General features: G+C 40.0%; 1 protein-coding gene across 2 annotated transcripts; it reads left to right on the top strand.

Moving 5' to 3' along the window:
* The first annotated feature begins 1,258 nt into the window (after positions 1–1,258).
* LOC132145362 (programmed cell death 6-interacting protein-like) lies at positions 1,259–24,589 on the top strand. Of its 2 annotated transcripts, none has more exons than XM_059556303.1 (18): positions 1,259–1,467; positions 8,648–8,696; positions 8,815–8,884; positions 10,213–10,340; positions 10,426–10,579; positions 10,657–10,757; positions 12,962–13,078; positions 13,204–13,426; positions 13,544–13,667; positions 16,547–16,724; positions 17,169–17,280; positions 17,471–17,640; positions 19,847–20,095; positions 20,385–20,519; positions 20,615–20,709; positions 20,793–20,913; positions 20,993–21,183; positions 23,854–24,589. In XM_059556303.1, the coding sequence occupies exons 1-18, from the start codon at positions 1,262–1,264 to the stop codon at positions 24,026–24,028; spliced, it is 2,598 nt and encodes an 865-aa protein (XP_059412286.1). In that variant the 5' UTR covers positions 1,259–1,261; the 3' UTR covers positions 24,029–24,589. The 2 variants fall into 2 exon arrangements, with proteins under 2 accessions (XP_059412286.1, XP_059412285.1); XM_059556302.1 differs by having other exon boundaries at positions 12,947–13,078.
* The last annotated feature ends 2,068 nt before the right edge of the window (positions 24,590–26,657 follow it).

Here is a 26,657-nt window from a genome sequence, read left to right as displayed (position 1 = left end):
TATTGTCTCTGAAGTACTTCTATTGCGAAGTTAGAGGATAATTAATTTGATAGTTAATTATGTTTAAGGGAAACTGGGGTAAACTTTTTTTTTAAGCGTGAAGGATGTCTGCAATTAAATTAGAAGACATTCATAACATAGGAACATCGACAACCAAATGTAAAAAAAATTAATATGAATGTGAATTATTAATGCACATCTAATTTTGTAATGGTATTCATTTAATGGCAGAGCTATGATACATGGGGAAAATGCTTCAACTAATAATTCAGGAATAATCTTTATAAAATAATTTTGTACATTGGCATTTCACTACCATGTAGCCTATGAGATTTGTTGATTAAATTAATTTAGTGTGCAATGTAGATACATTTTGTCATACAATATATGTGGTACTACTTTACAATAAGATTCAATTAATTGACATTAAAATATACTTCAAAAACAATTATTAATCTTAATATCAATTTCAACATTTACCAAAATGTATTTGAATAAATGCATGTAAAAAATGTATCTGTTAATATTATTTGATGGACTTGAGCTAACATGAACCAACAATAGAATGGTTAAGTGACATAAAAAAACTCTTGTATTACTTATCGTTAGTTCTTGTTAGTTAATGCATTAACTAACATTGACAAATGGGACCTTATTGTAAAGTATTATCAGATATGTTTAACAATAAGATTCTTATCACTTTTGCCATACTTCAGGCAGGTAACTAACTATGTGATTATAAATATATGGTCACAAGACTAAATGGATGAGTCACTGGGAAAAACGTTCTCCCTCATATATATGTATATTAAATTCCTATATGGATCAAACTTGGGATTTGTCTTTCACTTCCATAGAGGTCACTTCTGAAACCCATCGTCCAAATCCCAGTGAAATTGTTATTTATTTTTTGAGTGATTTACAGGTACAGTACACTTACTAAGATAAGTTCAAGCTTCGTCATGCACCTGATTAGTTATGTTATACCCAGCAAAAATTTGATATGAATGCAAAACGTTGAACATACTGCATCTATAGAATTTATATATACTATACTAAGATACAGTTTTACATAAGACTCCTGTGCAGCAGCATGGAAATAAAACGCTATTTACATAGTTATGGATTAGAATGCGCGTGCGTAACTTTCTTTGACAGTACATCTGACGTGATGACGCACTCCGGAGAAGCAGGAAGTGCTCTGCCTTTGTTTTTGTCCGTCTGCAGTCAGTGTTCTCATTCTCCACTACAACTGGCCCAAATGGCGACGTTTATTTCTGTCCCGTTGAAGAAGTCCTCTGAGGTCGACTTAGTGAAACCGCTGTCGAAATTTGTAACGTCTACGTATCCTCCCGGTGAGGAGCAGACGGAGTATCTCCGGGCCGTGGAAGAGCTCAATAAGCTGCGTAAAAGTGCTCTCGGCAGGCCGCTGGACAAACACGAGAGCTCGCTGGAGATCCTGCTGCGGTGAGAGCCTGACAGCACAACTCGATCACGAACTTTCAATGGGTGTTTATTTCTGATGCCTGTTAAATATTGACAGCTCTGTTTCGTGGTTTGTTATTCAGTCTGTATGATTTAAAGTTACTAAAGTGCCTGTTATTTTCTGTCAGCGGATTGCAGAAGATGTCTAAAGGACGGGAAGCTAGCAAGTTTAATCCATTTTTATGCCGCAAACGTGCGGCTACATGTCTCTCTTTTATGATGATCTGATACTATCTGATAACAGAACTAGTTACGTTAAGAGTTTATTATCTGTTTCTGTTTGCTTCATAGAAATATAAAACGTGAACTGGAGGTGTTGCTCATGCTGGCTGCTCAAATGAGTGTATAGACGTCTGCCATTAGTAACGTTATGTCTTATTGTTTTCGTGTTTACAGTGCATATATGTGTTTAGGGTGGTATGCAGTTTAACGTTACGTCGTTATAATTGGGCAGTTGAGATTTTGGGGTAGTTGACATCCTGTGGTGTGACATACTAACGTTACACTCCATCTAATTTGTATCATACTCGCATATTAATTAAGAGGCTACAAATAATATATGTACTTTTAAAATTCGTACTTAAAAAAAAATCCCATGAGCGTTTAAATTAAACTAGGAAAACATAAAACGTTAAAAAAAAACAAAAAAGGTTGCATTCACATACATTTTACCTTAAAGTTAATAAAATAAAATAAAAAAGTCCGTAAAACGCTATTCGTCAACACCCATTTATCAAACGTCACCCAGCTTCCTGTTTTTGCGTGACTCGGGTGTCATTCAGATTGACCTCTTCAAACGTTCAAGAGTGAGGAGTCACGTCCATCAATAGTACATCATTCGACGCAAATAACAGAAATAAATGAGAAAATATGCTCGGAGTGTTTATATTATATTCACAAAGTAATTTTGTCAGTTATCGTCCACCTAGTTTTCACGTGATTCCATTACGTCATGTGTATACAGGTGTGAGTGACGTATGCGTTTTATTTTGAGAAGAATTTGTAACTGCGCTTTCATGCTTTATTTCTTTATATATAAACCAGAAGCTGAACTTTTGCTTTGAAAGAGTTGAGGAAATGGCTAGTTAATTTGTTAAACAAAATCGGATTTGCTGCATCACGAATTCAGCACTCAATTTTTGTCGCCTTTTATATCCATTGTTTCGGTCTTACGGAAATGTTTATTTAAATGAATTGTGAACTTGTTCTAATTTATTATATACATTCTATGATACCATAAGATAAACATTATTACATAATATTTTTAATATTAAGAAAAGTAACAAAATTGTGTATTTTAATTCTACTTAAACCAGTTGACTTTAATATGAATTAGGTCTTATTATCAGTCAGTTGTTAGATTCTGCATGTGTTTTTTTTTTTATGTAGTTGAGTTAATGTAGCGACTTGGCCTGGTGCCATCTGGAGAGTGAATAAGAAGTGTGTTGCTATAGGAATAAGCTTTTTGTTTGGTGCTTTGTAGCCATGCTCAATGTCAAGATGAATGGCCTGCTTTGTAGCTTCTAGTTAGACTGGTGTTTGGTTTGTATGAAGAAGAGTCCATTGGGCAACACCCATCAGCGGTATTGCCTCTCGAGTCTCCGGTCATGTTCTTTTTATAGTGCCGAGAGGCAAGAAATAGCAGCTAGAAAACATATGGAGTAGAGGTGTGGAGAAATGCTCTTCTTTTCTTCCAGGAAGGAAATGTTTTTGTGTCAGTAGTTAGCTCTGTAACAATGAGGTTACGTCAGTTGCTTCTCATGACAAACTAACAGTCACATGAGAATGCTGTCATGGCTAAATTTTTTGTCATTATGGTTTACATTCCATCTAAAGAAACAAAAGTTCCCTTTCATAGGTCGCTTCGATGCTGCGGTGACGTCACCTGCTATGGGAACACCCCTCGGTGTGACGAATGTCTGAAGCCCTATACCATCCTGCCAATCCTATTGGCCAAATAGTGCTTGGCACCGCCCTATGCATGCGTACGCATCGTATACCTGGGTGCCGCGTGCCATTTCGCTCAGATTTCATTCCTTCAGGGAAGCGAATCATCTGTGCCCTAGGATTTATCTCGCGTTCTCCAGCGGTTTCTACGAGCAGTGTTAACTCCTCTTCGCGGACGCGATGAGTCAACGAAAGGTAAGAGTTGTATATGGGTTTATCACGGGGAGGCACTCATGGGAGGTTCGTTTGAAGCCTCTCTACATGTTCTCTCCGTGATAGCCTACGGCTACAGTAAAAAAAAAAAAAAAGGAATCTGCGCTCTGGAGTGTATTTCTATAAGTCGCCTCGCGTCTAACCCCCACCTTTTCGCTTCTGCGGTCGCCGAGGCCCTGCACGAGGTGTTGGTTAGGGGCGATATGTGTGGCTTGACTATGAATACAGTGATGCACTGGAGTTTTTCACTTGCTCTCCCCCACTCGAGCGTGTTAATCAGCAGATTTGCTTTTTCAAACTATGTTTGTCCAACCGGCGGTTCTCTCCCTCCGAGCGGACAGGAGAAACGCGCCTTCCCTTCCTCAGTGAGCTATTTATGTGGCTACCCGTGTGGTGGATATACTACACCCCACCCCCTGTGAGCCACTACTCTTCTCACGGACCTCCACCAAGAGGTTTCGAGGTCCTGGAAGCAGCCTTAATCAGCGCACGTCACGAACGCCGCGGGTTTCGCCACCATTGCTGACATGGCGGACTGCTGTTACAGCGATGCCGCTTTTTCACTACTCTCTTTATAAAAAAAAAAAAAAAGGGCGGTTCTTAACGAGAAAGCCTCTCGTCCTCAACCCCCACGCTCTATCATTGACCCACAGCAGCAAAGGCACCTCGAGCGTCATTGAACTGAGCTATCATTTGAGCGCCCCCTCAGACACTCTGCACAATCCAGCCTTCAGAGTTTGAGGGACGACACAAGAGGCTGGCAAAGACGGCCAGTTTATGACGACTCACACAGCTGCCACGTTCTCGCTAGCGGCGTGGCCCGATATTTATCTTGTTGGATTAAATCCTGCCGTGGATACGCTTCAGGATTATAAACACAACGAAACGCAGCGAGTTTGACGCATGCGCTTCCCTTCCTGTTTGAACCAGGGACTGTGCCCTCCACTAGAGAGTGCTGTTGGACTGCTAATGCACATCCAACCCTCTCACTGCAGTTCCCACGCTCTAACATTGACTGTCTCGCAGCAAAGGCACCTCGAGCATCATTGGATTGAGCTATCATTTGAGCGCCCCCTCAGACACTCTGCACAATCCAGCCTTCAGAGTTTGAGGGACGGCACAAGAGGCTGACAAAGACGGCCAGTTTATACGGCTCACACAGCCGCCGCGTTCTCGCTAGCGGCATGGCCCGATGTTTATCTTGTTGGATTAAATCCTGCCGTGGATACGCTTCAGGATTATACACAAATGAAACGCAGCGACTTTGACGCAGCGCTTCCTTCCTGTTCGTCAGGGACTGTGCCCTCCAATAGAGAGTGCTGTTGGACTGCTAACGCACATCCAACCCTCTCACTGCAGTCCCCACGCTCTAACATTGACTGTCTCGCAGCAAACAACGCTTTGAGCAGCATTGGATCGAGCTGTAACGCCAAACGTTCCCTCAGACACTCTGCGCAATCCAGCTTCCAGAATTCGAGGGCCGATTCAAGGGTCCTGCACAGACGACCCGTTTATGACGGCTCGCACAGCCGCCGCTTTTTCGCTAGCGGCAGAGCCCGATGTTCAATCTGTTGGCCTAATTCCTGCCGTGGACACGTTTCAGGATTATACACAACGAGACGCAACGGCTCTTACGCATACACTTCCCCTGTGCACGAACGCCACGAGCTTTTCGTGCCCAGACATTTTAACGTGTATGACAGCGTTGCAGGAAGCGGAAAATTTGAGACCACTATTATTGTTTCGGACCGCGTGGGAATGCTTGCCCGACATTTCTCAATGGGTGTTAAGCGCAATTTTTCACGGATACACCATTCAGTTTCGAAGAGGCCCGCCTCCTTTCCGTGAAATTCTTTCCACGGTGGTGAAACGGATGGAAATAGCGGTGCTGCGTCCGGAGATGTCAGCCGTTATTTTGTGGTACCAAAAAAAAAAAAAAAAAAAGCGGCGGATTGCGACCCATTCTGGATTTACGCCGTCTGAATCTTGCACTCAGGCCGAGCAAATTCAAGATGTTGACGGTAAAGTCTATTTCGTCTCAGATTCAACCAAATGACAGGTTTGTCACGATCGATCTGAAGGATGCATACTTTCATATTCAGATCATCAAGAGACACAGGAAGTTCCTCAGATTCGCTTTAGAGGGCAAAGCGTATCAATACCGCGTTCTTCCCTTTGGCTTAGCTCTGGCTCTCCGTACTTTCTCAAAATGCATGGACGCAGCTCTGGCCCCGTTGCGGCTCCAGGGCGTTCGTGTTTTGAACTACTTAGACGATTGGCTGGTGTTAGCGCAATCGCAGACTCAAGCACACTCTCATCGGGATCTTGTGCTGAATCATTTAAACAGCCTGGGCTTATGCACAAATTTCCAGAAAAGTGTTTTAATCCCCTCTCAACGGATAACCTTCTGGGAATAGACTTGGACTCTCACGCGATGACAGCAAAGCTTTCTCTCCCGCGCGCACAGCCGATTGCGTCATGCGTGCGGCGCTTCAAAGTGGGTCGCACAGTGACAGTGAGATTGTGCCTCAGACTTTTAGGTCTAATGGCAGTGGCATTCCCCGTAATTCGTCTGGGATTACTTCACATGCGCCCTTTTCAGTGGTGGACGAAATATTTCACCCCGTTGTCTTCCGCATCGGACGATTTCGGTGACACGGAGGTGTGTGATGTCGTTAAAACTATGGATGTCAACCGAATTTCTCCTAACCGGGGTTCGGCTGGGGATTTGTGCTTTCCGAGAGACCGTCACGATGGATGCGTCTTTGACCGGTTGGGGAGCTGTTTGTCAAGGGCGCCCAGCCCACGGAGTGTGGACAGCGGCGCAACGCAGTTGGCACATAAACAGGTTGGAATTACTGGCGGTTTTTCTGGCACTCCAGTATTTCTCGAATCTGCTGATCGGCCGTCATGTGCTGCTCAGATCAGACAACACAGCGGTTGTGTCATACCTGAATCATCAGGGAGGATTATGCTGGATTATGACATGTTCTTCTTTGGTCTCAGAACAAATTTCTGTCGATCCGAGCTGTTCATGTCCCCGGACGTTTGAACTTCGGAGCGGATTTGCTATCCAGACAGACTCTGGAGCAAGGGGAATGGAGATTACACCCCCAAACGGTGAATCTCTTATGGCAGATTTTCGGAGAAGCGAGAGTGGATTTATTCGCGTCGAATATGACTACGCATTGCCGCTATGGTTCTCCCTATGCCCCCCATCGCCTTGGGCTTGGATGCGTTAGCTCACAGTTGGCCCAGTACCAGTTTGTATGCTTTTCCCCCAATTTGTTTGATCCCAGCGGTATTATCCAGAATACGGCTGGACAGTGGAACAGCTGCTGCTGGTGGCTCCGCGGTGGCACACACAGCCGTGGTTTGCGGACCTGATCAGTCTGTTAGTGGGCTCTCCATGGGAGATTCCCCTCAGACAGGATTTATTATCACAAGCACAGGGACTGATTTGGCACCCGAGGCCAGATCTATGGAAACTGTGGGCGTGGCCTCTGAGCGGAGTGAGTTTGTATGTCCCGGTCTTTCTGTTGAAACTACCGAGACTATACTGAATTCTAGAGCAGCTTCTACGAGACGCTTATATGCTTTCAAGTGGGGACTGTTTACGACCTGGTGTGAAATTCGTAATATGGATCCAGTTTACTGCCCAGTGGCTTCAGTACTGGAGTTCCTTCAGGACCGTTTTTCGGATGGAGTAACACCAGCCACACTAAGGTTTACGTGGCAGCCATTTCAGCTTACCACGAGTATATGGATGGTGCCTCGGTGGGCCGTCATCCACTGGTTTCTCGTTTCATACAGGGTGTGCGACGACTGAGGCCTTTCCGCCCCGTGCGAGTTCCTTCATGGGATTTATCCATTGTGTTGCACGGTTTATCAGGGCATCCGTTTGAGCCCTTGGAAACTGTACCGGATAAAATCCTGACTCTGAAGACGATTCTTCTTATGGCTTTATCCTCCCTCAAAAGAGTTGGGGATTTACAGGCTCTCTCTGTTTCACCTTCATGCATGGAATTTGCACCGGGCTCTGTGAAGGTGTTGTTGCGACCAAGGCCTAATTATGTCCCTAAGGTCGCATCTAATCCCTTTCGCTTTCAGCAGGTGGTCCTGGAAGCTTCATCCCCTGCTGAGGCGGGGTCTGGAGATCTAAGTCTTTGCCCTGTGAGAGCTTTAAAGACTTATGTGGATCGTACTGCCCCATGGCGTGAGTCTGACCAGCTGTTTGTCTGTTTTGGACATAGAATAAAGGCCATGCGGTTACAAAACAGCGCATGTCACTTTGGCTGGTGGAAGCAATATCTTTAGCCTATGAGGCGCGCGGGCTCGCTTCGCCCTTAGGAGTTAAAGCTCATTCCACGAGAGCAGTGGCTTCTTCTCAAGCTTTTTTCAGTGGATCTTCTATGGATGATATCTGTGCTGCGGCAGGTTGGTCCTCACAGAGCACTTTTATCAAGTCTTACAGTCTGGATGTGAGGATGGCTCCTGGCTCCCGGGTTCTCTCCGTTTGAGCAGATGCTTCCTTGGATCCCAGCTATCAGGTATGTCAGGCGTTATGGTATAGCGTTCCCATAGCAGGTGACGTCACTGCAGCATCGAAGTGACCTATGAAAGGGAACATCTCGGTTACGTATGTAACCATGGTTCCCTGAATAGGGAACGAGATGCTGCGGTCCTGGCCGTGCCGTACCTTGATAGCATTCTTCTTCTTCAGTCATGAAATCTGAGCGAAATGGCGCGCGGCACCCAGGTATACGATGCGTACGCATGCGTAGGGTGGTGCCAAGCGCTATTTGGCCAATAGGATTGGCGGGATGGTATAGGGCTTCAGACATTCGTCACACCGAGGGGTGTTCCCATAGCAGGTGACGTCACCGCAGCATCTCGTTCCCTATTCAGGGAACCATGGTTACATACGTAACCGAGATGTTTTTTTTCCTCACACTTTCCATTTTTAACAGCTTTTCACATTGTTTTTCTCTCTCCTCTTTAGATATTATGATCAGCTCTGTGCAATTGAATCCAAATTTCCATTTACAGAGGTAACCTAAATGAATATCAACCCATCCATTTGTTTTATGACAGTAATTGATTAAAATAATATAGATTAATTTGAACATATTCATAAGCATGTAAATAATACACACCTTTTTTTTTTAGTTATGTCTGACATTTACATGGAAAGATGCTTTTGATAAAGGATCTCTTTTTGGAGGCTCAGTCAAGCTTGGTGAGTATATTTGTGATTTTATAACAAAATAAGCACGTCAATACAAACAAATGCACCTAAGGTGAAATTAATGTGTGTTGCATACTCTAATGATACACATTAGTACTTTTAAATGCATTACAAAAGTGCCCTATGGGTAAGTTGTTTTTAAGGCATTTATTGTCTTGGTAGATGCTTTATTGCAGATAGTTATATATTGTTTGTATTGCCTTTGAAGTATGCAATAAATATTATATTTCTTTCATACATATTCAAGGAAAATATTAACTAATTCTAAACAGAACCAGGAACCTTATCCAGTAAAAAGGAAGGGCAGCACAACTTGTTAACAAAGAAACTCATTTTTATACAAGTTTGGTTTTATTTTTAATGTTTCTATTTGAAGTTTGACATGCAGGAAATAAATTAATTTACTTTTTGTGAAACGTTAACAGTGCCTTGACAACTTATTATGGTACATGCATAACACTGTGCTAACAATAGTTTAAAATAATAACTTACCAAAAGTGAGTCTTCCATCACTTCAGAAGTGTACATTTGATCTTTTTTTTACTTTTTATAACTAGTCTCACAATGTTCTGGAATGTTCTCGAAAGCAGTACCATAATACAGAATGTTACAGAAATGTATTAGAATTTTTCTATCCTCGCAAAAGCAAAATATCTTTAAGAAAATTATAGTAAACTTATCTATATTCTACAATTGACCATACCTAAATATTGATGCTGCATGCAAATAAATAGTCGTTAAACACTAGCACCACAGAATTACAGAAGAACTATAAACTAAAATTTAGGCGAAACAATTTTGGTACATTGAGTTATTGTGTTTGCACATCAATAATGTTATCTCCAGTAGTTCCATAACTTAATCACATGACTCATTAAACAATTTATTACTTAGTACTACGTTACCACTTATTTCTCAACTTTTTTTAATGCAGTGTCCTGATTTTCATTTTCTTTGTTGGTACTTTTTTTGTGATTTAGACCATATCGTTTTTAGAGATGCATGATAAATCTCTTTTTTTATTCGTGTCAAATTAAGATTTAAAAATAGTAAAGTTACTTGTTATTCATATATGGATAAAGTACTAAATACTTTATGGTGTTAATAGTAAAATGCTTAGACAAAGAAATTGTATTTATATAGCACATTTTTTATATACCGGTACATATTTATAGTGCTTTGCTTATGCAATATAAAAGTCAATTAATTTATAAAGCTCAATAAAAATGTCTTATCATAGAATTAAGATAATAGAAAAAAAGAACATAAACTGAAACAGTAATTAGTACGTTGTGGTTCATAATGTTTGTTTGCTTCAGCATTGGCAAGTGTGGGCTATGAGCAGACATGCGTGTTGTTTAATGTGGGCGCGCTGGCCAGTCAGATTGCTTCTGAGCAGAATCTCGACAATGACGAGGGACTGAAGACCGCCGCCAAGTTCTACCAGGTTTGATTTTGACCATTAGTCCTTCAACAACACAGACAATCAAAGAGAAATAAAAATGTTTCAAGCATTTCCTGTCTCTTTCCAGCTGGCAAGTGGTGCATTTGCTCATATAAAGGATACAGTGCTCTCTGCACTGAATAAAGAGCCCACCATGGACATCTCCCCCGAGACGGTTGGCACGCTCAGTCAGATCATGCTCAGCCAGGCACAGGAGGTCTTCGTTCTCAAAGCCACTGCTGGTGCGTCTGTGTTTATGAGTGTGCATTTTTTGCTTGTAGTTGGCACAGTTTTAATTGTCTAATGTTTCACCTCACAGATAAGATGAAGGACGCTATTGTCGCTAAACTTGCCAATCAGGCGGCAGATTACTACAGCGATGCTTTCAAGCAATGTCAATACAAAGAGAATTTGCCTAAGGTATGTTTAGCTTCCAGTACATATGACAGACATGTTAGTGGGGAAGCTGATCCACTAGGGGTCACTGTGCAATCAAACTAGACACTGTTAAAACATTAGGCAAAGATTTAACGTAACGTCAAAGATCTGATTAATGTAAATCTTTTCATTAGTCTTCTCCACTCACTCTATTATTTACCTTGCGGGATGTTACAACTGAAAGCCTGTCACTCATTTAGTGCTTATCATGGCAGAGATACTGTTGACAAAAACCAAGAACAAACCGTGATTTGCTATGATCAGGTAAAATTCTATAGGAATACAAAAAATCTGCAGAAGCATTTGACATCATGCGTAAAGGCACAATAATTTCAATGAATGAATGAACGGCTGATGGTGCAATGCAATTTTTTGTTTACACAAGTGCGGATGACGCTTGCAGTGTTTTTAACCTCTGTCATCTTACTATGAAGACATGAATACACAAATTTGAGAGTCACTTCATTAGCGTTTTACCGTTTAATTGGAAAAAACTACCATCATATGACATATACATGGATTTTTCAGCGACGTCATCACTGCTTGCGCACGCAACCAAGAGGCAAAAGACCCGTTCTTCGTATCGGAGTAAATGGTTTAGGTGGTGGTGTTGTCGCTAGTCAAAATGCCAAGGAGTTGTTGCGTTGTCAATTGTACCAACCGAGCCAGTGCTGGGTGCATCACAGTATGTCCGGATTTTGATTCGTAAACAGTTGGACATTTTACATAATGTTATATTAATAATATATTAATATGAAACACAAACAAACAGATCCAACTCTGAAATTGCAATTTATTATTGAGTCAACAAGAAATTACAAACAATGCGAAATCTACGTTAATTACAATGTTCTTTTACTGAACTCGGCATAAAAGATAGCGGTTTTCTGCCTCCTGGATGCGCACGCATCCAATATTGTTTGTATACAAGAAACCCGTGTATACAGCAGCTGCAAGTTCCTCATGGCAACCCGTCAAAATAAAAGTTCATTTTAGCAGTCTTAAGACAACAATGCTACTACTACTTCTACTACTACCACTGCTACTGCTACTAATAAATATTAATAAATCTTTATTTTTAAAGGAATAATCACATTGTTTAATTGCTATTGTGCAGCACTTTGTTTGCCAAAATATAAAAAAGTTTTTCATTTGATTAGGATAAATTAAATTCATCTGATTACCTGAAAAATTAGGAGGAGCATTTTATATGGTCCTATTATTGTTTAAAAAGGACCATATACAAAATTAAATACAGGCCTGTGGCTCTTAATTGCCTTTTATACATTCACCATTTGTAAACTTATGTTTAGTGTTCATTTTCTAGAAATTTCAATAGCATTTTTATTAAAACTATATTCATTGAATGTAATGAATATATATATATTTTTAAAAATCGAGAATCAAATAGAGAGTTTGTGAATCGAAATCGAATCGAATCAGGACATCTGAATCGATACCCAGCCCTGATATTTAATATAACTTTGACTGGATTATTCTGAAAGAGGAAAGTCACATACAGCTAGGATGCTTCAAGGGTGAGTAGAAGATGGACGAATTTTCATTCTTGAGTGAACTAACCCTTTAATGGCACTGGTGCTGGTGTCCTCAAATGTAAGTCTGGAGCCCTACAAGGGTTCACAAAGTCAGAAAAGTCGATGTTAGAAGAATGTTGTCTGTATATGTTGTCTATATTTTCACTGCAAAACAATAAGAAATGCCGCAAATATCACCACAAATTTTGAGAAAAGCAGCAGAAAAATCTTAGTAGTAATTTTAGTAGTTACTGTAATTTTAGGCCACAAAAATCAGAAAAAAGTCCAGTGAAATCCAGGAGGGACTGACTGTGGGTGTGTCTGTATACTTGTGTCAAGAGATTTAAGTGTCCTTGATTCCCATTTGACTGCTAGATACCCCTCATACACAGACACACACTCACACAGCCTCCAGCCTTTGTTTCTCTTTTCCTGTTGATCTGTGAGTGAATGCTGCATGAGCGTTGGGTGAGGATTTGGTTGGTGTTTGCTGAAGGATGCGTGCTGATTTGCTGTTCTGTTTTTTTTCTTCCTGCGCCCTGTGCTGTGTGTCTGTCCTCGTTTGTGGTTGCCTGTGGTGTTGGTTCGTGGTTGCCGTGGCATTTGTGATTGCTGTGGTTGCATCTCCCTGGTCAGTATTTTTATTTCCAGGAAGTGCTTCCTGTCCTCGCTGCCAAGCACTGTATGATGCAGGCCACCGCAGAGCTGCACCAGTCAGCCTTGGCCAATCAGAAGAAGAAATTTGGAGAGGAAATCGCTCGACTGCAGGTGTGTTTGTCTGTGTGTGACAGACTGTTTATTTTTGGCTGGCCGGTTGCTTGTTTTATTTATTCGCTTTTGAGCTTCATTAATAGTTGATGTTGACGTTCAGGTTTCTCATGCGTGTCTTGCAGCACGCCACAGAGCTGGTGAAGACCGTGGCTTCTCGATACGATGAGTATGTTAATATAAAGGACCTCTCAGATAAGATCAGTCGTGCCCTCACAGCTGCAAAGAAAGACAATGACTTCATTTACCATGACCGTGTGCCAGAGGTCAAAGACCTGGAGCACATTGGCAAAGCATCTTTGGTCAAAACAACTGCTATTCAGACACCACTGAGCCAGAAGTTCACAGGTCGGAATGATGCACACATGACAATCCTTTTGTTTATTTTTTTTTTTGGGTTATTTCCCGTTTCTTATGTGGAAAAATTAAACAAATTGCATTATTCTCCATTTTGTTTGTGTTTAGATCTGTTTGAGAAGATGGTGCCGATGGCAGTGCAGCAGTCAGTGAGTGCAGCCAATTCCAGGAAGTCTGACACCGTCAACAGACTGATTGGCAGCATGAGGGAAGCAACGAATCTCTGCAACGGGTCAGTGTTGCTGCATATATTTGCTCTTACATGAGTCCATTTAAACTCCATTAAAAGTCCATTAATGTGTAGAATGAGAGCTTTTACCCTCATTTGTTTTAAAGGGATAGTTCACCCAAAAATGAAAATTGTCATTAATTACTCGCACTTATGCCTTTCCATACCATAAGATCTTTGCTCATTTTCAGAATACAAATTAAGATATTTTTTATAAAATCTGAGAGTTTTCTTCCCCTTTATAGACATCAAGGTAACTGCCAGGTTTGAGGTCCAGAAATGTAGTAAGGACATTGTTAAAATAGCCCATGTGACAGCCATAATTTTATGAGGCTACGAGAATTTTTTTTACCATGACATATGCATATTCCTCTACTTTAAACAAGGCACAGTGTGTGTGTGTGTGTGTGTTCTACATCAGAATGACTGTGGCAGCAGCATCACACGCATGCATCGTGGTACTCTCGTGAATGGCGGCAGAGACTGACTGGAAGAGGTTAAATTGTTATTAAGGTTGAACCATTGATTAGATTAGATTACATTTTATTGTCATTGCATATGTAAGGTACAAGGCAACGAAATGCAGTTAGTATCTAACCAGAAGTGCAATAAGCAGTATGTATAGGATATACAGTGTTTACAATATGTTACAAATGTACAATAAATATCCAGACAAGGCTATGGACATAATTTACAGATTTTTAAAATACAATCAGCATGATATACAGATAGGTGTACTATGAACATACTATACAGATGGATTATCTATTAAGTGTATGTACACTAAAAGCAGAAACTATGAACATCATTTACACTAGTGCAATAGACAGTAAAAAAAGAAAAATATTCCATTGTGCAAATGGATTATTCGGTGTTCTGGATGTACAGACATTAGTGCAAGTAATAACAAGTGAACTGGTTTGTTTGTAAACCAGATGTACTGTTGAGGAGGGGTGAGAAGTGTGTGAGTTTGGGGGTGGGGGGGTGTCAGTGGGCAGAATTCAGCAAGGAGACAGCTTTAGGGAAAAAGCTGTTCCAGAATCTGCTGGTCTTTGTCCAGAGGCTCCTGAAGTGGTTAAACAGTCCATGGTCAGGGTGAGAGGAGTCCTTAAGAATGCTGCGAACTTGGAAATTTGAAATTGGAAATTTCAGATGGCACTTAGAGGCTTTTTCATCTGAACTCTTCATATTTAGAATAACCTAAATAACTGCATCAAACAGAGGGGCGTGTTTTACTAATAATTTTTTTATTTTTGCACAAGGCACTACATCATTTTAATTATTTTGGTGTTATCAGAATACATAACACTTTAAAATTAAACTTACCAAAATAATTGAGTAAAAATTCAATAAAAGCCAATGTCATGTATGTATTTGTGGTGGTATGGAATACTATTTTATAAAGGTTTCGAGGAAATAAAAAAAGTTAAATTACTTAAATAGTTAATTTATAAATATTGTTATTTTTAAAGTTTAATGTTAACTTATTTCTACTCAGTTTTATTTATTAATGAACCAGATGCAGTTACTCAGATTTACTACATTTTTTAGAGTGTATCCTCCATCTGTTTGCATCTGTAGATTTCTTCTAAATTCACCAATTTAGATTTCTAAATTTCAGGGGGAAAGACTCTTGATGTAAGTCAATAACTGGGGACGTTCTGTATGCAAATTAGACGTCAACTAGTTAAAATGCGCACATTTGCATCTAATTGACAGGAAAATGCAGGTAAATAGGATAAACAAAATAACTAAAGCATATCACCTGGTGGTGATATATGCTTATTTTATTAACTTATTTTATTACATGGCTTGGTTGAATTCCAATGTAGAATGGGGTCTGTTATAACCAACAGACCGCTGTGCGGAGTATAACAGACCGTTACCATGAAAAACAGAGCGTTGCTATGGACTCACAGGATTCTAACCGTAGAGACGGAGTGGACTATTTTCTTTAGCGGAAGCAATACAATCGGGTTTAACAATCGGGAGAGAGGGAGAGGGAGCGCTTCAGAACTCCTGACCTGATATTTAGATACTATATTTCAATAAATATATTTGTTTGACAGGGAAGCTGTGTGCCAACAGAAATATATATTATTTTTCAAAAATAAAAAAAGCATCCCAGAAAAAAGGGCACTTTCTCTCCAGGAATAAAAAGGGCAGGTGCTCAAGCCCCCTTTCATGTCTATGTGTGCACGTGCCTGGTTCCCAGTAACTTGAAGCTGGAGACACGTTCAACAACCATCCCGTTAGTGTGTATGGGGTCATGCATGCTTCCTTCATTCCTTCCTTCGTGAAGTCCACAATGAGCTCCTTAGTCTTATTGGTGTTAAGGAGCAGGTTATTGTCAGCGCACCATGTGGCCAGGTGCTGTACCTCTTCCCTGTAAGCAGTCTCATTGTTGTCTCTGATGAGGCCAATCACCGTGGTGTCGTCTGCAAACTTAATGATGGAGTTGGATCCATGCACAGGCTTGCAGGCGTGGGTGTAGAGGGAGTAGAGTCTTTATCGTGATGTGATTTCACATAGACTATTTAACAATGTCCTTCCTTACTACCTTTCTGGACCTTTAACGTGTCAGTTGCATTGCTGTCTATGGAGGGTCAGAAAGCGCTCCGATTTCATCAAAAGTATCTGCATTTGTGTTCTGATATTGAGCGAAGATCTTATGATTTTTGAACAACATGAGGGTGATTAATGACAGAATTTTCATTTTGGAGTGAACTAGCCCTATAAGGGGTTCAGTCACAGATGTAATAATACACATCATTATTTTATTTAAACCTGGATATGCTGTCTAAATGATCAGTTTTATTAGTATTTTGTGTGGATCAATGAGGTTTGGTGGTAGTGACTGATTGGTTGTTGCTGATTGGCAGGGTGTTGGCGTCTTTGAACCTGCCGGCAGCATTAGAAGATCTGTCAGGAGATGCAGTCCCTCAGTCCATCCTTGAAAAGAGTCGTGCTGTTGTTCAGCAGGGCGGCCTACAGAGCATCGAACAGCTTATTAAAGATCTCCCTGAACTACTGCAGAGGAACCGTGAGATCCTGGATGAGGTGATGCACACGTTCACCATCTGTTTCTACCCTTTTATAAACCACAAGACCCAAACGTCGGAGATCACTAGTATTAATGCTTCTGTTTGTGCATTTATCTAATCTAATCTTTATCTAATCTAATACTATGAATATGGCAATTTCAGTGTAAAAGATACAAAGAGCCTCTTAGACTTTGATGGAAGAAAAACATCTAATCATCCATACAATGGCGAACACACATGATCATTTAAATACATTTCTCGTAACCAAATAGCACAGAATAATAAATATTTCCATTTCATTTTATGTCCTGGTTTTTCAAAATACTGAAATGGTTTATTTCCAAATTCAAATGGGGAAAATACTATGCAAACCTGCTGTGTATATAGTTTGACACCATTTCACTACGTAATCGCACTTCATGCCAGTATATTGAACAAAAATTGTGTGTTGTTATTAAAGTCCTTGAAGATGTTAGATGATGAGGAAACAACAGACAATGAACTCAGAGGCAAATTCAATCAGCGCTGGAACAGAACTCCCTCTGGAGATCTGTATAAATCACTCAGAGCAGGTATGTAAACACTTCCACATACCATTTATGCATTTAGCAGATGCTTTTACCTAATGAGACTTACTGTGCATTCTAGGTAAACACATTATCCATTTGTGTGTTTTCCCTGCTCATGACTTTTGTTACTAGTGTCATGCTCTAGCAGTTGAGCTACTGGAACCTAACCCTTTCTCTCTGTTTCTCCTTGCAGAGGGAAATAATTTCCGCAATATACTGGACAAGGCGGTGCAGGCTGATCAGGTGGTGAGAGAGCGTTACAATTCACATTGTGAGATGATTGCTTTGCTCTGCAAGCCAGAGAATGAGCTCAGTGCTGCCATACCATCTGCCAACCCTGCCAAGACTCTGCAGGGCAGTGAGGTGAGTGTATTTGATTAACTAAAACTATCAAAAATTATTAAAGACAAAAAAAAGAGATTAACCGATATTTAAAAATATATAAATATTAGATGCAAACACTTAAAGGTTAGTTCACCCAAAAATGCCTATTCTGTCATTAATTGCTCACCCTCATCGAAAAGCTTATTAAAACAAAACATAATTTATGCAACAGTTATTCTCCCCGAGTTACCGTCTTCTGCCATTTCAAAGGGGTACCATGATTCACGCTTTCCCTAGAACGTAATCAGCATTGTTTACATTCAGTGTGCACGCACTTTCTCCTGAACGTAAACAATGCTGATCAGGTTCTGGGGGAAAAGCGCGTATGCAGGGTCAGAGAGATCTCAGATTTTATCAAAAATTAGTGATGCACCGAAATGAAAATTCTTGGCCGAAACCGAAAACCGAAAAAGAGAAAACCAAGGCCGAAAACCGAAACCGAAACACCGAAAGAAATTATGCCAATTATTCCATTGCATTTATTGCTATGACCATGTACTAACTTTACTAAAATTAAGACATTGCAATTGCATAAATTAATATTAAAGTTTCAAAGATAATTACAATTACATAAATTATAAAAAACATAAAAATACATAATTACAAATTATGCAATATTTATTAAGCACATTGCAACAATGCACAGTATAAAATAAAATTCAAACTAAAAATGTATCCCACTCATGTGAATATTAAATAATAATGTACAGGCCTACTGGCCTGCAGAAAGGTTTTAAAATGAACTGTTCTCTCATAAAAACAAAGTGCATTTAGGTCAAGTGCATTTGAAATTGTTCTCTGTAGGACTAGAAAGTGCATTACTTCTCCAGTAGGCAAGACTGTTATCACTTCTGGGGATGGGGACTTCAGACAGATAACCATCTAGCTGTTGAGCAGTTGAGCTTGTCATCTGCCTGACATTTGAGAAATATTTGAGAGAGTGTATTTAAATAGGGGCAGGGCATAAATAATTTGTTTTATCAAATTAAAGCAGAAATCTAGCAGAAAATCTAGCAGAAATATGGCTACAATCTGATATTATGTATGTATATGTATATATATATATGTGTGTGTGTGTATATATATATATATATATATATAGGCTACTGTAAATAAAATGTCACATATATAGTAGCCTAAGAACTAGAACAATAGCCAATGTATTATTATTTGAGGCACTTTCTTGCAGAATTTCACTGAAAATATCAGACAACGAGGGTGAATGCCAAGAGACGAGTCTTTTTTCCGCGCTCTGATCTGTCTCCTGCGCTTGGCGCTTCTCGTGCGCGCTGCCTTATTTCCGCATCCAAGTAATGATCTTTATAACGCGAATAAAGCACATTCGCGATGAAGTGCAGAGGATCCGAAAAGATCTCAGTGAGACGTGTGCTAACAGACTCTATAAGACTGTACCTTTCTTTGTTCTCACTTCGTGGTCCGTCTCAATCTCTTTGTTAGGAGACGCTTTAGTGCTGCGAATAAAGGAATAAGAAGAGAGAGAGAATGTTCTCACTGGTGTGAAGTGAATGTCGCGGGGAGCTCGTGGTCTGCGCTATGCAGGTGCACGTTCAGGTCGCGGTTTCTGTTTGCGTCATCATCACAACATTTCGGCCGTGTTGTTTCGGTGATAAAAGTCTTTCGGCCAAAAACCGAAAATGCTCTTTTGGGCCATTTTCGGCCGAAAATCTTCGGTGGCCGAATATTCGGTGCATCCCTATCAAAAATATCTTCATTTGTGTTCCGAACATGAACAAAGTTCTTACTGGTTTGGAACAACATGAGGGTGAGTAATTAATGGCTACATTTTTGGGTGAACTATTCCTTAAAAGTAAATGAAAACGAGAAACGTTGCCTTGGGAGGTAACCGAAATATGAATTAGTTGAAATACTAAAATTACTAAATGAAACTAAAACTGAATTAAAAATATATATATATATATATATATATATTATTATTAAAATTAATAAGATGTATTAAAAATATTTACAAATATAAAATTGTAATGAAAACTTAAGAAATTTACTTTTGAACTTAAAATATTAATAAAACCTACAATAGTATTTAAATTATAAGAAAATAACACTGGGTGAAAGATACTCACACGTTGACCCAGTTATCTCACAAACTAACCCTGACCAAATCCTCATGCTAGTCTTCAGTCCGGCATTGTCCTCTTCTGTGCAGGTGGTAAACGTGCTGAGAGCTCAGCTGGCACAGCTGGATGAGATGAAGAGGGAACGGGAAGTTCTGGAGGCAGAGGTGAAGTCGGTGACTTTTGATATGACCGCAAAGTTCCTTACCGCACTGGCTCAAGATGGTGCCATCAACGAAGAGGCTCTGACCGCCAGTGAGCTGGAGACACGTTACGGCTCTCACACACAACGTGTTCAGCAGAATTTACGCAGACAGGAAGAACTGTTGTCACAGATACAGGTGCACACAGAAACTCACGCATAAGCAACATTTCACCAGTATTTCAGCAAAGAATTACTAAGTGATAGTCACAGTATTCTAATCAGATTTAATCAGAGAAAGATTTAAGGCATAAAAACAGCCCTGCAAAGCCTCAGTTATGAAATCAGATGCATCTGTCAACTTAAATTTTAATAAAAAAAAATCTGACATAATTTTGACATAATTGTTGCACAACTTGAGACTATTGGAGACTTAGCGAGGTAGTTTTTTATTTTTATTTTAAAAATGGCTTTTCTTCTGGTCTCAGGTGTCTCACCAGGAGTTTTCAGCACTCAAGCAGTCCAACTCTGAGGCTAATAACAGAGAGGAGGTCTTGAAGAAGCTCGCCTCAGCCCACGATAGCTACATAGAGATCAGCTCCAATATCAAAGAGGGCACTAAAGTAACTATCTCATGCACTAATATTAGTTCTGCACATGCATAATACATAAGATATGTCGCTCAGCTGTCTCATTCTATCTTTACCTCTTCTTTCAGTTCTACAATGATCTGACAGAAATCCTGTTAAAGTTTCAAAATAAGTGCAGCGACATTGTCTTCGCTCGCAAAACTGAGCGGGATGAACTTCTCAAGTATGTAATTCAGTTGTGTGCACATATGAACAAACTATAATGGTTCCGAGTGACTGTGCATGGCTTATATTCTGATTTGACAGGGAGCTGCAGCAGAGCATTGCTCGTGAGCCGAGCGCTCCTTCATTCAACGTCCCATCATACCAGTCCAACACTCCTGCTCCTGCCTCAGGAGGCCCGACCCCTGTGCCCAGGACTGTGTTTGTGAGTTTGCAGACTGATGTCTTCTAAAGTTAAAGTCCTTGACTGCAGAAAAAAAGTCTTATTTATATTTCTGTTCCAGACCCAGCAGCAGCCTCAGGCTAAACCCCAGCCACCAGCGAGACCACCACCCCCTAACGTCCCTCCTCAGGCGGCCAGTGCTTCTGCTCAAATCAGTACTCCAGTGGCTCCTAGTGGCACTAATCCTCCACCTGTTGCACCACCCTCACAGGCTCAAGGACCACCCTACCCCACTTATCAAGGCTACCCAGGGTAAATAAAGACCTTCACCATTACCCATGTCCTCAAAGCTCTATGCATGTTACAGTCCATGGCTCAGTTCTATAACCTAGTGAGGTAGTTGCCAAAAGGTGGGCAGCTTGATTATGCTGCCTTCTAAGATCCCTTCTTCTGGCCAAAATGTAAGGCTGCATCTAAATATGCATATATAGTAGACAAAAAATTATCTGTGAAAAGAGTAGTATGTCCAAATTCACAGTATTCATAAAACAGCTAAAAGTACCCGGATGACCTACTGGCTCAGGCTCATGATCCCACTATTTGTTGAAGATGGCAATGCTGGAATGCACTAATCCAATGCAAATGTTGATTGTAAATATATTTAATTTAATTTAATTCAATTTTTACCAACTATATGAATTAACTTATTCTTAAATAGAATAAATTCCATTTCTACAAAATATTGTAATCACTAACAGTTCTATATCATGGTTCTTAACCTTGCATTCTTCTGCCAGTGAAGGTAGAACACAAAAACAAGTTATGGTTGCTGAATTAATCTGATTCTTTAATTAAAGCAGCCAGAATCATTCAATTTGAATTCCTATTCCTACAATACCTAAGCCCTAATTGTAAGATGCCCTTGCACTTTGCATGATTAATGCGATTTGTGCTTGTGCACAGAATTACGGCCAAAGTAGAGTGTTACAAATCAGAAATGCTCATACACACTACATGTGTACACTACACTAATTCCATTCAAAAAGTGAAACTTGTATATTATATTCATTAATTACACACAGACTGATATATTTCAAATGTTTATTTCTTTTAATTTTGATGATTATAACTGACAACTAAGGAAAATCCCAAATTCAGTATCTCAGAAAATACAAAAAAAGACCAATACAAAGAAAGGATTTTTAGAAATCTTGGCCAACTGAAAAGTATGAACATGAAAAGTATGAGCATGTAGAGCACTCAATACTTAGTTGGGGCTCCTTTTGCCTGAATTACTACAGCAATGCGGCGTGGCATGGAGTCGATCAGTCTGTGGCACTGCTCAGGTGTTATGAGAGCCCAGGTTGCTCTGATAATGGCCTTCAGCTCTTCTGCATTGTTGGGTCTGGCATATCTGACATCTTCCTCTTCACAATACCCAATAGATTTTCTATGGGGTTAAGGTCAGGCGAGTTTGCTGGCCAATTAAGCACAGGGATACCATGGTCCTTAAACCAGGTACTGGTAGCTTTGGCACTGTGTGCAGGTGCCAAGTCCTGTTGGAAAATGAAATCTGCATCTCCATAAAGTTGGTCAGCAGCAGGAAGCATGAAGTGCTCTAAAACTTCCTGGTATACGGCTGTGTTGACCTTGGACCTCAGAAAACACAGTTGACCAACACCAGCAGATGACATGGCACCCCAAACCATCACTGACTGTGGAAACTCTACCCTGGATCTCAAGCAACGTGGATTATGTGCCTCTCCTCTCTTCCTCCAGACTCTGGGAAACTGATTTCCAAAGGAAATGCAAAATTTACTTTCATCAGAGAACATAACTTTGGACCACTCAGCAGCAGTCCAGTCCTTTTTGTCTTTAGACGCTTCTGATGCTGTCTGTTGTTCAAGAGTGGCTTGGCTAGTTTTGTTTCACAATCCTCTCCAGGGTGCAGTTATCCCTATTGCTTGTGCACTTTTTTTTCTACCACATCTTTTCCTTCCCTTCGCCTCTCTATAATGTGCTTGGACACAGAGCTCTGTGATCAGCCAGCCTCTTTTGCAATGACCTTTTGTGTCTTGTCCTCCTTGTGCAAGGTGTCAGTGGTCGTCTTTTGGACAACTGTCAAGTCAGCAGTCTTCCCCATGATTGTGTAGCCTACAGAACTAGACTGAGAGACCATTTAAAGGCCTTTGCAGGTGTTTTGAGTTAATTAGCTGATTAGAGTGTGGCACCAGGTGTCTTCAGTATTGAACCTTTTCACAATATTCTAATTTTCTGAGATACTGAATTTGGGAGTTTCTTTAGTTGTCAGTTATAATCATCAAAATTAAAAGAAATAAACATTTGGAATGTATCAGTCTGTGTGTAATGAATGAATATAATATACAAGTTTCACTTTTTGAATGGAATTAGTGAAATCAACTTTTTGATGGTATTCTAATTATATGACCAGCACCTGTATATCTATTTGCATTTGTATATTTAAATTGCAATATCTTCAGCAGTTGAGCCAGGAAATTTTATACCAAACCTTCCAGTTTTCTTTTTATCTATATTCTGATGGTTTTTTTATGCAGTAGTTATTTATCAGATTTATTTTATTCTTACAAACATGGTGGGTTTTTTCTGACTTTTGGCAGTATTTTTTTGCATAATGCCGTGATAGAAGAGAGACCCAAAATTTTGTCTGTCAAAATCTTAAAGTCTAATGTCAACAGAATTAAACAAATTTTAAATCTGGTTTTATCAAATGTTCAGGTATCTGTCCCAAAAATGTATGCATGTTAATAAATATTTAATTACATATATTAGTTAATTTCCTTATTTACACACACAAACCTTCAAAAAAAAAAAAACATTTAATATGAACAATTTTCCTATTGAACCATGATTAGTCAACTAGGTAAGTATGGTGTTATCAGTTAGAATGTTTACCCAGTTCAACCTAAAATGTAATTTTGTTATTTTGCTCCTCTCTCTCAGGTATTACCAGATGCCGATGGCCTATAACCCCTATGCATACGGGCAGTTTAATATGCAATACATGCCCTATCAAGCCCAGGGGCAGGCTGGATTCCCAGGAGCCCCTCCTGCACAGCAGTCCTACCCCTATCCTCAACAACCGCCACAGCAACAGCCCTATTACCCTCAACAGTAGGGCGTACCTCTCGCTCCTACAGCCACACTCATTCCTGTAAACTAGCACTCCTCTTACTACATTTAACTATTAACACTTCTGCACTCAAACTCGCTCTCCATTTAACATCTGGTTTATCTGGGCAGGGTTTAGAATGCAGGCCCCGCCCCCTCTTTGTGGGTAGATTTTAGGCCAAGGGTTACAAAGCAGGTGTGCTTGTCTCGTCGAGGGAAGATCTGATCTGTCTCTCTCTTTCTGAAGTGAAGCTGCTGGCTGCCTGCCACTGCTTATATCTTATTTTTGTAATGAATACTGACATATAATCTAATGCAAGAGCTGATTTTTTTTTCCTTGATGATGATGATGATTTAATTGCTTGGGAGAAACACCATGGTTCTGTCTTACTGTAACCGTAGTTGTATCATTATACCTCATGTTCAGTCTACAATCATCACTTAGGGAAAGGAACAGTTATACATCTAAGAGAATGGATTTGTCACTAAAAATAATACATTTTTGTGTTTCTATTGTTTTTATGTGATTTAAAACTTGTCTGATATTAAAGATTTTTTTGTTCCCTTTCTATGCATGGTACTTTGAGCCTGTAGGCGTAGTTTCAGAATTTTTGGTCATTGTCAGTGACTGTGAGTGTGGCTGCAAGTCTGACTATCACCACACATGAATTCAAGTGTGTTTGTTCGGTAATTATTCCCATGCTATTTTTGTCTTGAAAGAGCCATACTGAACCGACTGTCTCCATGGATACAGATGGAAGAGGATGGGTTTTTTTTCCGCATGCAGATAGATGAATGTTTATCGAGGTATCAGAGTGTTTTGATTATGTAAGGATGTTTTCTTTAGACCATAACAAACTCTGTTCACATATACTTGAGCTGTGCATTGTTGTTTTGACAAGTGTCATTTGCCATCAACAGTGCGTTTTAGGATATTGACGTAACTTCATTGTCACCCGATTAACTGCTCAATCATATTGTGTGTTTAAAAGAGAATACATGACTGTAACTACAGTCAAAAACTTTATGAGCTATATAAATGACGTTTAAAACGGTCTAAAAGCCTCACACGCCGATAATGTAATTAACACCACTGGCTGGCATCATGCCTCCTCAGCTGTTGGCTCTTACTGACAAGCGTTAAAATGCCCTTCACTTCCGGAAATAGTTTTGTATTATAATCTAGCTTGGTAATAGGGCAGGGATTTGATAGATCTCAGATATGTATCAATTTAAAACGTTTAGGATTTTGATTTGATTTATTTGGAATTTAATTAATTCCCAGTTCATTAGGTTATATTTCAGTTATAAAGGCCATTTTACTTGCGTACGAAATAAAAATATTCTCACCTAATGCTTTAAATTCCCTTCCAATTGATACACTGACTTTATAACACAAGCGGAGTTCAATTATTTAAAAGCTGCAACCTCAAGTGAATCAAAGTTTTATATATTAATTAAAAACATTATGACCACTTATTTAAAAAGAAAAAAAAGTGATTCATTATAATTACCGGTAGTCATTTGTTTTTTAATCGGGAAACACTGGTTGTGCTGTATGGTTTCCTATGCCAATATTGACGATAATCGTGATATTCAAATAATGATATCATTATCATGTTAATTAGGGGTGTCGCAATAAACTGGCATTGGCAATGTTTAAAAATGAATAGTAGAATTATGATGGCACCAGCGCCACCACGGAGCGTTAAATTCTCACGTATGATTTGTTACATTCACACTCGACACCAGATGGCGCCCTCTCGCAGAAAGCCCACAACTGAGACCCATAGGAATAATAAAACGAATGATTTTCCAGGATATCTATTATATGGACAAAGGAATTCAGCTGTTGCTGTTAAAATACAACAACGAGCACCACGAAACCATTTAAAGAGACGCATTCAACGGTCTCCTTGGCGGGAAACAGTCAACAAACTATGATGATCTCAAACGTATGGCGCGCTCTCTTCATTTTATCAAATGATCATAATCACATCTATTCATTTTACAGTCCTGCTACTAGCATTTTATTCAGACTAAAACCCCTTTAATTCGGGTGCGAAAGCTTTTATTCCAAGTGGCTTTTGCACATAATAATACCGCTGCAGACGCATTTTGCAGCAGTAAGGTAATTAACTGATCATTAATTTAAACGACGATCGATCATGGAAATGATCGAATATTGACATCCCTAAATACAAATGAGTTGGATAGAAAACTGGTTATTGTCTGCATCAAACCATGCTTCCGAACAAATGTCATTCACCGTTCTGGGCAGCTCCAGCACAGCTGTCTCTCCGAGCGGTGCTGTCTGTGAGCGGGGCGGAGTAACGTCAGAGACAGTTTACTTTGGTAACGTCACGCTGCAGTGTTGTTAGAGCTGCCAACTTCTCCACCCCATTTACAGAGAGAAATTCTCTGACTACCTTTATCTCCCAGGACTGTTCTTGAATCTTCCAAAAGTTTTGGCTTGGGGTGCTTCACATGCAGCGGCAGCAGCAGCACTTTCCACCGCACCAATAACACGGGGCTGCCCGCCGACGTGCCTGACTTTAAATCGGCGCTACTAAACACGGATATCGGCCGATGGTGATATATTAAAAAATGACAAATATCTATATTTTACTATTAAT

This window comes from Carassius carassius, chromosome 8 (assembly GCF_963082965.1).
Source record: "Carassius carassius chromosome 8, fCarCar2.1, whole genome shotgun sequence".
NCBI classification, from domain to species: Eukaryota; Metazoa; Chordata; class Actinopteri; order Cypriniformes; family Cyprinidae; genus Carassius; species Carassius carassius.
This window is presented reverse-complemented; position numbering and strand designations above follow the sequence as displayed.

Coding starts and splice junctions, on each gene's coding strand:
- LOC132145362 (XM_059556302.1), top strand. CDS start 1,262: ATGGCGACGTTTATTTCTGTCCCGTTGAAGAAGTCCTCTGAGGTCGAC. Junction 8,885..10,212: donor TGGAGGCTCAGTCAAGCTTG/GTGAGTATATTT, acceptor TGTTTGCTTCAG/CATTGGCAAGTGTGGGCTAT. Junction 10,758..12,946: donor ACAAAGAGAATTTGCCTAAG/GTATGTTTAGCT, acceptor CTCCCTGGTCAG/TATTTTTATTTCCAGGAAGT.